A 14,360-nucleotide genomic window follows, 5' to 3' on the forward strand; every position below is an offset into this window, starting at 1 on the left:
GACACCTTAGAGACTAACCAATTTATTTGAGCATAAGCTTTCGTGAGCTACAGCTCACTTCATCGGATGCATACTGTGGAAAGTACATAAGATCTTTTTATACACACAAATCATGAAAAAATGGGTGTTTACCACTACAAAAGGTTTTCTCTCCCCCCACCCCACTCTCCTGTTGGTAATAGCTTATCTAAAGTGATCACTCTCCTTACAATGTGTATGATAATCAAGTTGGGCCATTTCCAGCACAAATCCAGGTTTTCTCCCCCCCTTCCCCCAAACCCACTCTCCTGTTGGTAATAGCTTATCTAAAGTGTACCATACACATTGTAAGGAGAGTGATCACTTTAGATAAGCTATTACCAACAGGAGAGTGGGGTGGGGGGAGAGAAAACCTTTTGTAGTGGTAAACACCCATTTTTTCATGGTTTGTGTGTATAAAAAGATCTTATGTACTTTCCACAGTATGCATCCAATGAAGTGAGCTGTAGCTCACGAAAGCTTATGCTCAAATAAATTGGTTAGTCTCTAAGGTGCCACAAGTACTTTTTTTCTTATTCCTACCTACATGCCTCCAGCTTTCACCCAGACCACACCACATGATCCATCGTCTACAGCCAAGCTCTACAATACAACCGCATTTGCTCCAACCCCTCAGACAAACACCTACAAGATCTCTTTCAAGCGTTCTTACAACTACAATACCCACCTGCTGAAGTGAAGGGTCTAATACAGGTTAAAAAAGTGGACATTCTCTAACAGAATGTTTTCTGGACCATGGTGGTTACCTATTTAAATGAAATAGAACATAATTTTTAAAAGGACAGCATCAGCTTGAAATCTAGTCCATTAATTTAAACAATTCAATATTTATTGCTCCCTCTTGTCTGCTTTGTGTTAATTGTGATGATATCATGTAAAATTAGCAACCTCCTGTGGTTGCTGTATTGGCTAGGTATTGCAGGTAGCTCACAGAGCTGCATGCAGCATTAATCTCACCCCTAACAACAAACTCACAGATTAATTATATCATTCCCTTACATATGCTTAATGCATAGATGGCTTACTGCATAGCTGGCTAATAATGTAGACTCCTTTTAATTCTAGTAGCTTTAGTGTATTGAAATAAATGTGCAAATACACCAGAGAGCAAATGACCTTCAATGCTGGCCGAATGTGCTGAGACGCTCCCTGTGGATGTGTGTCTTCTCTCATTTCAGTTAGGCTGTATGTGGGGGTAGGCATCCACTAGCATGGAGCTGTGTGCAGGAGTGGGGCCTGTAGGTCCAGGCATGCGACCATTGAAGTAAATGGGGGGTGGGGCAGTGGTCAATGACACTGCAGTTCTGTCAATGGGAGCATCATCAGGCCCTACAAATGAAATTCTTGAAGATTTTCAAAGACATTGAAATGTCCTGAGGCAGCTTTGTAAAAGTGTCAGTTTCTTAGGTCTACCAGAATAAATAACTGCCAGGTTATACTAGAAATATTTATGTAAGAAAGGTTTGTTAGCACTGCCTGTCCCATAGTTTAAGTTACATGGAGGCAGAAAAACGACCAGGATTTGACACCTGATGTTTACAGGTAGGAACACAGGTGTGGTACCTATAGACTTATGCGGCTATTTAAACAGGGGAACAGTTCATTTTACTTACCAGAATAACTGTGTCCCAGCATTCATGGACCGATCCCATACCCACAGCCATTGACTCCCATTAAAAATAATTGGGACTAGGCATGTAAGGACATAAAATGTCTTTCCTTAACTTGGAACTCAACTTTTCTGTTTGTCTGCCCAAAAATGTTGTTCCTGCTCTTGTTTCAAGTCACGCCTAAGATTATTGTCACTGACAATCCTAAACCAGGTATTTCCTGTTATTTTTCCAATTTACTTACTGCATTAGTTTCTCTTCTGTATAAGTCAACTAGGGCTTCAACTGCAAATACTTAAACACATGCATAATTTTATTCATGGGAGCTGCCTCACTGAAGCGAATGAGACTACACTCATGAATACAGCTACACATTTGATTGCTTGCAGGACTTCAAGACTGGAGCATTTCGGTGGCACTGCTCATGCAAGTAAAGTTGTGAGTAAGTGCCTGAAGGATCAAAGCCTTAGTTTCTCCCTTGCTGAATAGATCCTTATGAACATCAACAGGGGAGCAGAAAAACCTTTATATATATATTTACACTTCAGGACATAATATGTAAAAGTCACCAGAAATTGGAATTTTTAAATATTAGAAATTTTAAAAAATTGAAGTTGGCAGCGTCCCTGTAAAACATTAAACTTAAATGAGCAACAGTGTCAACATTTCATTCAATCTAAGTCTCAATATTACAGTAAATATACAACACTCTTTGCAGATTTAAACATGGACAAATTTCAAAACAAGTTTTAAGCCACCATATGGTTCAGTTTTGCAACAGAAGAGATTATTTACATTAAAGAGCAAGGAATATATATATATATATATATATAACTTGGCAAATAAACACGAAAACCTAGTGTTTAGATAAATGTTAGAGTGTTTTCTGAAGAGCTTTTAATGATTTCAGCTCACTTCTCAAATTGTTTTGAGAACTCTGCTCCTATTTTACCCATTGTCTCTGAAGAGCACTGGCAGGGAATTCCAGTGGAGGGGATGGACAGCTGCAGCACACCTGGGGAGATGTGACTCACATTTGTTATTGCAAGTAACACTAACAATTATGTGGTTTACCTTAGTTGTCTTATTAAAATGGTAGTTTCCACCAGCCTTTTTTCTCTCCTTGGTGAAGGTTAAAATTGCTTTGTTAGAGGCAATGAATAAAAAGGGGACAGCACCAAAGATGAAAAAAAGACTTGTGCATATTAACGACTAAATGAACGTAAAACAATATAATTTGAGTGTTGTGTTCTTTCACTTTCCTTTTGAGAAATCTCTGATAGAGACAATGGGCCAGTTTCTGTACTGTGTCTCACACCTTTATACTTCTCAAATTCTTGGGGATAATATGACCCCATGGCAGCTTTAATTTATTTAGATTTTCCACAACTGCCAATGGACTGCCCTGCAGCCCACAATTCTGTGCTCTGGTAACTATCCCTTCTGCCAGAAGCTGGGAATGGGCGACAGAGGATGGATCCCTTGATTACATGTTCTGTTAATTCCCTCTGGGGCACCTGGCCTTGGCTGCTGTCAGAAGACAGGATACTGGGCTAGATGGGTCTTTGGTCTGACCCAGTATGGCCTTTCTTATGCCCTTAGCATGTCCCTTTCCACTCCCCCAGCATATCTCTACAATGGGGATGGCATGGGGATGGTGTAGAGATGTTGCCCCTGCTCTCTTGGGTTTCTCTTTATAGCCCAATGGTCACCAATATGTAATGTTAACAGTCACAGTTACTTATTTTGTAACAACACAACTTCCAAATAAAATAACTGGGGTGGGGGTGGGAGAGTGAGAAGCATCCAAAAAGCTGATAGAAAGCACTATCAGAAATAGGCTTCAAGTAACTGCCAGTGAGCAGTGGTTAAGAGGGACCACATTATCAGGACTCAACCAGATCCACTCATGTTACTAACATTAATGAAACAAATCACAGCCACATTCAAAATCAGCAAGAACTGGCAAGGTTAATAGAGTCTGAAAACCTCAGGTAAGTATGAAAAAAAAATCACTCTAAATAGGAATACAGATTTCAATATGGGCAATGAATAGCAACTTAGTGTGAAAACTACAGTGACCCTGATTCAACTGTCAGATGTTAGGCATCGTCAGCCATCTTCTGCCTGGCTACCATAAGTGCAAGTCCTTGACAAAGCCCTGGCTGGGGTGATTTAGTTGGTGTTGATCCTGCTTTGAGCAGGGGGTTGGACTAGATGACCTCCTGAGGTCCCTTCCAACCCTGATAGTCTATGATTCAAGTCAAATAAACTTCACTTTAATCCTTAAATAAATTATTACACTGCAAAAGGCTGCACTTCCATTATTCATGTACATAAGGTGTCTCTCATGGATATCACATCCTTTCTGCACCTAAGTTTTTACTGCTGACTTTACCCTTGTATCCCAAAATCCATTTGGTTTGCCTATAGACCAATGTGGAGCATGATGGAACATGCTGGGACTGTGTGTGGAGACAGAGGTCTGCCCACATGGAGTTCATTGAAGGATCAGGGCATTAGAGTGACTGAGCCAAATTCTGATTTCAGCTGCACCTGAGCAGCCACACTGAAACCAAAGAAGTTTTATGAGTCTAGCTGGGATCAAAACTTGGCCCCAGATGTTAATGTTGTGTTGGATTAAGGATAATTTCTTACCTGACAGTCAGGCTTTTCTTGGTTCTATATATCACCCAGGACAGACTGTACTATATCTTCTTATTTATAAATGAAGACAGAATACCAAACTAAACCAAACCTGGTGATGCTACCCATCTCTGCTGAGTTCTCCAGTTCATTCCAGTCTCCAGTAAGGAGACTGTTCAATTCAGTAGACAGGCCACCAGAGTGGGAGTCAGGAGATCTGAGTTCATATTCTGCTTTCTCAATGATTCACTGTTTCACGTTCAGCAAGTCACTTACAGTGATTTTCAGAGGTGCTGAACACCCATAGCTCCCTTTGGAATTAATGCCAATAAAAATTTGTTCCAATCCCATGTAATTTAAGTTTCTATTTATACTCAACCACCACCTTGTTAGCCAAGCTTGAAAACTAAAAGTTTCATAAACAAAAGACAGCATGAAATCATGCCTGCAAACAGTTTATTACAAAAAGTATATTAAAGGGCCTTCCACACTTTAAGACCATTAGCAGCAAAATCATCAAATGTAAATAAATGCTTGAAAGGGAACACAAGGAAGAAGAAAACTTACTAGAACATTGTGATGCAAGAACATTAATCATAAGCATCGTATTTCTGTGAATGTATCATAAATTCTGCTTCCCCACATTGAGCAGAGATGCATTGGATTGAAAGATTTTTTGTATCAGTCTGAAAGGAAGTTAGTCCCACCCATGAGATCATTAATCCCAATGGTTAAAGCACATTTTCTCATTGTTCTTAATCCAAACTTCATCAGAAAGTAGCAGATCCACTTGAGGCCCCATTTCTTTTATATTCTTGAACTGGGTTTGGGGCTCCCATCTGGAGGAAAGATGGATCCAAACTATTCTTTGAATAGCAGAAAGAATCTCACTCTTCTTCCTAACAGCTAAAATATTTTAGCTAAAAAGTTTTTGGTTTTTAAATCATTGTCTTTCCAAAGTTCAAGGAGGGAAGTGTTACTTTTACAAGTGTCTTAGGAGACATAAATAGCATAAAGACAGGATACTCTACATGTCTACTAACACAAGAATACAGAATAAAATAAATACAGTGTTAAGAAACCACAAATAATACCCTAAATTCTTCAATATAGGTAGCCAGAAATGATATACTAACAAGGCACCAAATCCTGAGGGTTTGGGCTGATTACATCAGTATAATTCCAACATTACCCCCACTGAAGTCAAATCACACACCCCATTACAAACCCACAAACCACACCACTATCACATACAACATACATTCCCACAACAGTGTTGAGTTTCTGGCAGTCATAACTTGAATAAAGAAGTGACAAATATGATAGTCATCAACATTCAGGTATGTTTTAATCAACCAAGAATAATATTTCATATTTTATTCTGACACAGTAAACCTTTGCTTTTTTTGTATTCAGTTTTACATATACATGACTGCTGGTGTTAGCTCCTATCCACGTGTCACTAATTTCAAACTAAAACAGTGCAATATTATACCAGTAAAACCTCGTGAGCATAAGTCTCAAAATTTAATGTAATGCAGAAATGAAAAAACAAAAGAAAAATAGATAAACATGGTACACTAGTTTTCAATGAAAGCGATTAAGACACTGACATTATATTACCTTCATGTTAAGGAGATTTAGGTTTGAAAACACCTTGCTGGGTGTTTTACAATAAATCTGTTCACTGTCTAAAATTACATTCAGAATGCATTTTATTAATCCTGAAGATTTAAAAATTGATTCCTTGTTTTTAACAGAGCTCTTAAAAATTCTCCCCTAGTATCTGCTGGAATTAGCTGGCTGCTCTGAATGGCCTCCAACTTCATGAATATCCTTAATAACTCAGGAGGATTCTCCCCTAGTATCAGTCTCTCTCACCAGAAAAGAAGACCGAGAAAGCTAATGCCACATTGTATATATACAGATGATAAATCCATAGAAATACCTAGCTTTGGATCCAGAATCAATTGCATTAGAAGTATAATATCGATATTTAACACATTTTAGACAATTTTTTTGTTTTGTTTGATGTACTGTGTTAAACACAGAGCCTTAAAAGGACTTTTAAATTTAATTATGACCTTATCTCAAGAGAATCTATATTTAGAAAAAGATCTGACATTAAGGAACATGAAATTAAATTGAATGGATGTAATAATGAATTATAGCAGTTAAATTACAGCCTGTTTTACTAAGCATAGTCACATTGATTCTGATGGGTCTACTTTAATAAATGAAACAAATTGTGCAGGATTTTATAAGAGGGCTATTCTTTATGCTTCCCTTCCTCCGCACCTTTCCCTCTGATCTCTTTGTTGTTGTTGTTTGTTGCACTTCCATGAGAATTATTCTATATGGAATTTCACACACACAACAGAAATCAAATATTTATTTTAAAAAGCACATTAACTTCACTACAAAAGAAAAATTGCATTTTGAATTACTTTTACTTTTGCTCATATCTCAGAATTACTATCTGACAGGATCGGAAATGAAATAAAAAACTACCAAGATGTTTAGTTTTAAAAGCATTTAATGACATAGCATGTATTTAACAGACAGGGTAAAAGTCTTAGAGGTACAGATCCATACAACTGAAAGCCAGTTCCAGGACTACTCTGACTACAGGCCCAGTCATTGAAAGTTCATTCCTATTAAATGTAATTTTTGATTGTGCAGTAAGATGAAATTTTTTTCATTACAATAGTTACAGTGACAGAGAAATGCACACTATGTATCAGATAGCAAGGTAATGTAGCAAAATTATAACACACAGTGCTGTAGCTGACAAGCAAGTAACCATTTGAGTAACATTACTTTTTTTTTCCAGTAAATGCTTCAGTTTCACTTTTACACTTATCAATGATTTTAAAGGGTTTATTATACATCTAGTCTTATTATACTTTGTACTAGAATTATCTGAAACATACAATATAATGTATTTCAGCAAAAAAAATTGAAATTTCAGGTTATTTAAAACTGTATCAGTATGCTAAATCCTTCTTGTATTCCAACATTCTTAACTGTTGTACTTGATCCAGAAAAGCGTCACATTGTGTTAATAACTGATGCCAGGATACAAATGGTTTGTCCGTAAGTTAATGCATATCTGCACTCTGTTACAGCAAAGATAATACACTATTATTTTAATAAAGGTTAGACTTGTAATGGGAGGTTCTGTTAGTCAAGACTCAGCATAACCATCTTAAATGGAAGTGAACACGTTTGAAAATTTGTACATTTGTCTTTGATGCGCACAGTAAATTTGTAAGCACCGCTGCCTTGCATATCAATAGCACAGGATATGGGTTCTTTTCCAAGACAGCCTCACAAAATTGAGGAACAGTTTAAATATTAAGATCTAATCTACATTAATTCCATTAAAAAAACAAAACAAAACCTGGTCCTCCCTCTCATACAGAAGCTGCCCAATGCACCTCATACATTTGTAATGGGTTTTTTAATGCTCTATAAATAATAAAAATTAAATCATATTGAGGAACATTAGGCACAGAGAGTAATGTATTGGTTCTGAGCTTGCATGCTGGAATTCCACTGGAAAGGTCAGAAGTGCAGCGTGTGGAGATGGAATTCACTTCTTTTTGCCAAAAAGGCTGAATCTCTTTTCTTTGTCTTTCTCTTTGTCTTTCTCCCGCTTGCCAGGACTAGATTCGCTGGTTATTGTAACACTGGCTGGCAGGGTTTGGGCACGACTAGAAGCTGGAGTGCTTTGTGTGCTTGGAGACACTTCAATTTTGTCAGAGGAGATAGCTGATGTGATGGCCTGAATCCATGTGTTCATTTCCTCCTTCAACAAACAGCAAAATTAAAATGTAGGAATCAACATAGAATCATAGAATATCAGGGTTGGAAGGGACCCCAGAAGGTCATCTAGTCCAACACCCTGCTCGAAGCAGGACCAATTCCCAGTTAAATCATCCCAGCCAGGGCTTTGTCAAGCCTGACCTTAAAAACCTCTAAGGAAGGAGATTCTACTACCTCCCTAGGTAACGCATTCCAGTGTTTCACCACCCTCTTAGTGAAAAAGTTTTTCCTAATATCCAATCTAAACCTCCCCCACTGCAACTTGAGACCATTACTCCTCGTTCTGTCATCTGCTACCATTGAGAACAGTCTAGAGCCATCCTCTTTGGAACCCCCTTTCAGGTAGTTGAAAGCAGCTATCAAATCCCCCCTCATTCTTCTCTTCTGCAGGCTAAACAATCCCAGCTCCCTCAGCCTCTCCTCATAACTCATGTGTTCCAGTCCCCTAATCATTTTTGTTGCCCTTCGCTGGACTCTTTCCAATTTATCCACATCCTTCTTGAAGTGTGGGGCCCAAAACTGGACACAGTACTCCAGATGAGGCCTCACCAATGTCAAATAGAGGGGAACGATCACGTCCCTCGATCTGCTCGCTATGCCCCTACTTATACATCCCAAAATGCCATTGGCCTTCTTGGCAACAAGGGCACACTGCTGACTCATATCCAGCTTCTCGTCCACTGTCACCCCTAGGTCCTTTTCCGCAGAACTGCTGCCTAGCCATTCGGTCCCTAGTCTGTAGCTGTGCATTGGGTTCTTCCGTCCTAAGTGCAGGACCCTGCACTTATCCTTATTGAACCTCATCAGATTTCTTTTGGCCCAATCCTCCAATTTGTCTAGGTCCTTCTGTATCCTATCCCTCCCCTCCAGCGTATCTACCACTCCTCAGCTCATACTGTTTTCTATCATTCAAACAACGTTTCAAAAAGGTAATTGATACAGAAGTAGAAAATTAAAGAGAACATGATCCCAAGTCATAATTTAGCATCAATTTTTCAACCAGGCCTTTACTCAGCTGCCACTCATGTGCCATGCACTTGCTCTTTGCAGATGCAAAAATGTGCATGTGTGCTTTAAAAAACAAAAACAAAAAACAAAAAAAACCAACCTAACCTCTGCATGGATACCAGTATTAGAATTTGCACCTTGAAAGTCCCTCTGATGGGTTTTGAAGGAGCAAATTCCAACACCACTTGTGGATCTGCAAGTACATGGACATGTATGCACAACTGATCTTACGATCTAAACCATTTCTCTTTTCTTAGCATATGTCAGTATACGAGAATGTGACAGCAATACCATTAAAATCAGCAAACAAACAAACAAACTGATGGAAACTTACATCATCTTTGGCTTGGAAGAGGTACTCATTGCCATCAGTTAATCTGCAATTAAAAACAACCACCACATATATTAGCCTAATAATACACGGGTCCAAATCCTGCTTCATTTTCTCAAGCAAGCAATCCCATTGTGGTAAATGGGACTACATGACAGAGTGATAAATAACACAACATTGTAATAAGCTGTATTTCCCATGCATCTGTAATCACCTGGCCTGCACTCTACCCACTAATCCATGTTCCTTGTGGTCATTACCAACATTTTTAATTTTGAGAAGCTGTCATTTAACAACAAAAACAACCTCCCCTGAAGTGCAGGATGGGCAATATTCAATCCAGGGCTAGTGACAGGTTTAAGGTTCAGTGTCTCATGATCTACTGGGGTTATAAACGGGCACTCTATGCCAAGAGATATTGAACTTTGTTTTATTTTACATATAAAAAACCTATCCTAGGTATAGTTTAGACTGAGGTTTAAACATGTAATATTTTATTTATCTATACTGAAATGTTTCTACAGTTGGGACTAATGGGAATTAAAGGGATACCAAAAACAGTCCCAACAGAATTTTATAAAACTCAAAAACATTTCTAAGGTATTTTTCTGTACAGAATATGTGGAACTGTCCTGTTATATAAAGGTTCTACTGGCACACATTTGTGATGACCTGCATGACTGTTTGCAGTTTTATAATGTGCAAGAATAAATAAAAATAAATAAATAATGCGGCCATCTCAAACAGTTAAGCCTTGTGATGTATTCTCTGCCTCTCTGCTGGTGTAAATGGGCTGCAGCTGTTTTCAAAGGGCTGAGACATTTTGCAGGCGATGAAGACTTAAATGCATAAACTGTTTGTTTATTATAGTTTTCTGCAGCTTAGCATCTCCCACAATTCTGATATGTATAGGTTATTCCCTTCCTGTCTGCAGTTTCTGGAGGCATTTCAAAGGTAAAGCACAGCCTATGCTAGCCATGTCCCCTTCTGGTTTCATGGATAGGAACCACCCATGGACAAAGTCCCATATCAAGTGCCTCTAGGCCTCTCTCCTGAATAAATGGAGCCATTCACCACAACGCATCCAAGATCTGGTCCTGGTTCCAAATCAGGTGGTCAACAATGCCGCAGAATGTCTGCAAGGGTCTTCCTAGTTGTCTAACAGATCCTCAGGTACTCACAACTGATGTCAGCCTGGTGTGATGGGGAGTGCATAACAGGCACATAGCAGTGCAGGCGTCAGGAACCTCAGGAAAGGATCCAAAACATCAACCTGTTGGAGCTCAGAGCTGTCAAGCTAGTCCCACTGAGATTCCAGAACTACCTAGAGGATGAACGTGTTCTGGTCCAGCCAGACAACATGACCACTGTGGTGTACATTAACAATCAAGAGTATAACCCTACATTCAGAAGCAATGGAAACAATGGAATGGGCATAGAGAATTCTCCATTCCATAAAAGCAATACATGTAAAAAGAGAGCTGAACCAAAAGACAGACTGACCCAGCAGATGCACAGTCAACAGCTCAGAATGGTGTCAAATAGAACGCCTTCACTCTAAGTTTGCACAAGTTTGGCCTTCTGGCAGTTGACCTGTTCGCCAGTCACAAAAACAAAATGATACTGAAGTATTTCACCAGGGAAGCAGACCCAAATGGGGACAGAAGCTCCTTCTCAAGGCCTGATCATAGAATCAAAGAGTCATAGAATATCAGGGTTGGAAGGGACCTCAGGAGGTCATCTAGGCCAACCCCCTGCTCAAAGCAGGACCAATCCCCAACTAAATCATCCCAGCCAGGGCTTTGTCAAACCTGACCTTAAAAACTTCTAAGGAAGGAGATTCCACCACCTCCCTAGGTAATGCATTCCAGTGTTTCACCAAACTCCTAGTGAAAAAGTTTTCCCTAATATCCAACCTAAACCTCCTCCACTGCAACTTGAGACCATTACTCCTCGTTCTGTCATCTGCTACCACTGAGAACAGTCTAGATCCATCCTCTTTGGAACCCTCTTGAAAAAGTTGAAAGCAGCTATCAAATCCCCCCTCATTCTTCTCCTCCGCAGACTAAAAAATCCCAGTTCCCTCAGCCTCTCCTCATAAGTCATGTGTTCCAGTCCCCTAATCATTTTTGTAGCCCTCCGCTGGACGTTTTCCAGTTTTTCCACATTCTTCTTGTAGTGTGGGGCCCAAAACTGGACACAGTACTCCAGATGAAGCCTCACTAATGTCGAATAGAGGGGAACGATCACATCCCTCCAGCTGCTGGCAATGTTCCTACTTATACATCCCAAAATGCCATTGGCCTTCTTGGCAACAAGGGCACACTGCTGGCTCATATCCAGCTTCTCGTCCACTGTCACCCCTAGGTCCTTTTCTGCAGAACTGCTGCCTAGCCATTCGGTCCCTAGTCTGTAGCCATGCATGGGATTCTTCTGACCTAAGTGCAGGACTCTGCATTTGTCCTTGTTGAACCTCATCAGATTTCTTTTGGCCCAGTCCTCTAATTTGTCTAGGGCCCTCTGTATCCTATCCCTGCCCTCCAGCGTATCTACCACTCCTCCCAGTTTAGTGCTGCATGCATTCATGCCCTTTCCACTTCTAGGAAAGGTCATCCAGAAGATAAGGCGAGAAGAAGCAAAGGTGATAGTCCTCATTCTGCACTGGTTAAGCAGACCATGGTTCTCCAATCTGACAGAACTGAAACTGGCACCACCAGTTCTCAGTGGGCCTAGACATCCTTTACTAAGGCCCATTCCTCCATCCAGACCCAGAACGTCTATAGTTGACTGCCTAGTTAATGAGAGGGAAACATTAACTGACTATGACTATCCTCCAAAGTGACTAGAACTCTACAATCCTCCAGCTTAGCTTCAACACAAAAGGCCCACTCCTCCATCTGGATGAGGGTTAGCTTGTGGTGGCAAGAGCACAACAAAAATCCCAAGGATCCTGCTATCCCAGTTATCCTGGATTTTCTTCAGGAAGGCACAGACAAGAGATTCAGCCCAGCACACCAGGTGTCAGCTATAAGTAGTATCCTGGTCACAAGATTCTCTGGTTCCTTGACAAAAACAACATATCCAGATTTTGTCAGAGCAGTCAGACCGGTTAAACTTGTGATCAGACCAATCGTTCCTAAGTAGAACCTACCACTGTATTAAAAGCCCTAACCACACACCCTTTTGAGTTACTGACATCAATATCTTCATTCTATCTATCCATCAAAACCTGTTTTCTGGTCACCATAATGTCTGCTAGATGAATTTCTGAACTGGCAGCTTTATCCAGGCAGGAACCCCACTGTGTGTTCCTCGATGACAAGACAGTGCTAAGAATCCAAGCATCATTCTTGCTTAAAGTGATTTCATCTTTCCATGCCTCACAGAAAATCATCCTTCCTTCATTCTGTCCAAACCCACAGCACCCAACAGAAAAGTTGTCACACACTTTCGATGTTCAAAGAGCACTGAAGATCTATATCAAGCACACCGAATCAACAGAGGATCGGGCTCCTTGTTTGTCTACCTTCATCTGAAGTGCCAAGGGCTTAGGGTACTCAAGCTATCACTAGTTAGATGGATCAAGCTATGCATCATAGAGGCATACATGGTATCGGGTTCTCCTGCTCCAGATGTCATCATGGAACCACGATGAGATCTGTGGTGGCATCATGGGCGGAAAGAGCTTGTGCTTCCACTGCAGAGATCTTCAGGGCAGCAATGTGAACATTAGTTAACACCTTTATTAAATGCTATAAAGTGGACACCTGCTTAAAGTTGTGCACATGCTAAAATATCTTGATGAGACTGGGACCATGTAAGAAAGTAGCTTGCACGGTCACATAGTTCAGTTTAACTTAAATAAAGAGGTGCCCAGCTATTCTACATTGGGAGCACTGACTCACCTGAGTAGAACTTTAGTAAATGCTCATATGAGTAAGGGTGGCAGAATCTCATGCAAAATAATGAACTAAACTATCGGTGAATCTGAACTTAGCTTCTCTGCCTATTAAGGAACTAAAAAAAAAAAAAAAAACTTGTTCTACATGTTAAAGGGCCATTTTCGAGACTGCGGATTGGTGGCTGATGCCCTCAGATCCCTTTGTCTTTAATGGAAGATGAGGGCAGTCAGCACCTTGTAGGATTGTGAACTGTTTGTCAGGGAGAGAACAGGACTGGGAACTGTTTGTCAGGAAGAGAACATAGCATCATAGAATATCAGGATTGGAAGGGACCTCAGGGGGTCTTCTAGTCCAACCCCCCACTCAAAGCAGGACCAATCCCTAATTTTTTCCCCCCAGATCCCTAAACGGCCCCCTCAAGGATTGAACGCACAACCCTGGGGTTAGCAGGCCAATGCTCAAACCACTGAGCTATCCCTCCCCCCTGACATGCTCTGCAATAAAACCTTTCCTTTCCCAGAATGGTGCTCCAACAATCTTACCTTAGCTTGAACACGTGTTTCTTCTTTTTGTAATCAACCGCTATTTCACAGACTGCTTCTTTCAAGCTGATGGGGATCTCACTGTGGTAGGGAATGCCAGAAGCAGCAGCCTTGGAATCTTTGTAGAAGCCCATCTCTTGGTTGTTTATAACACAGTACACATTGTGCCAAGATCTTCAAGAAAGGGAAAGTAGTCAAAGCATGTGTAAGTCTAATTCTCTTCAATGAACCATGAATCTGACTGAAACAAATACAATTATCTTTATACAATTATAAAATGAACACCAACTCAGTCTGGGGAGGTAGCAAAACATGTATCGCCCTCTTAACTGCAGGCTGAGAATTCTCTCATGCAAGTGCTGTTTCAAGACAAAAGTACTGATCTTGTGCCAAAAGTAAGAGAGATTTCTAGAGCTCTATCTTATACCACATTAGGATACCCTAAGAGTGGGAG

The 14,360-nt window shown here is 40.2% G+C and overlaps 1 protein-coding gene across 5 annotated transcripts in view; it reads right to left on the reverse strand.

Annotated features, from left to right (window-relative positions):
* Window positions 1–6,813: 6,813 nt before the first annotated feature.
* The window catches only part of SPTBN1 (spectrin beta, non-erythrocytic 1), a 214,493-nt gene continuing 206,946 nt past the window's right edge, over window positions 6,814–14,360 (reverse strand). For all 5 annotated transcript variants that reach the window (XM_073339156.1, XM_073339157.1, XM_073339158.1 and 2 more), the window contains 3 exons: window positions 13,907–14,080; window positions 9,466–9,508; window positions 6,814–8,106 (listed from right to left, as the gene is read on the reverse strand). In XM_073339156.1, coding sequence (XP_073195257.1) covers window positions 7,891–8,106; window positions 9,466–9,508; window positions 13,907–14,080 — 433 coding nt within the window. In that variant the 3' untranslated portion in view covers window positions 6,814–7,890. The remainder of the gene's footprint in view (window positions 8,107–9,465; window positions 9,509–13,906; window positions 14,081–14,360) is intronic.

This window comes from Lepidochelys kempii, chromosome 3 (assembly GCF_965140265.1).
Source record: "Lepidochelys kempii isolate rLepKem1 chromosome 3, rLepKem1.hap2, whole genome shotgun sequence".
Taxonomy (NCBI): Eukaryota; Metazoa; Chordata; order Testudines; family Cheloniidae; genus Lepidochelys; species Lepidochelys kempii.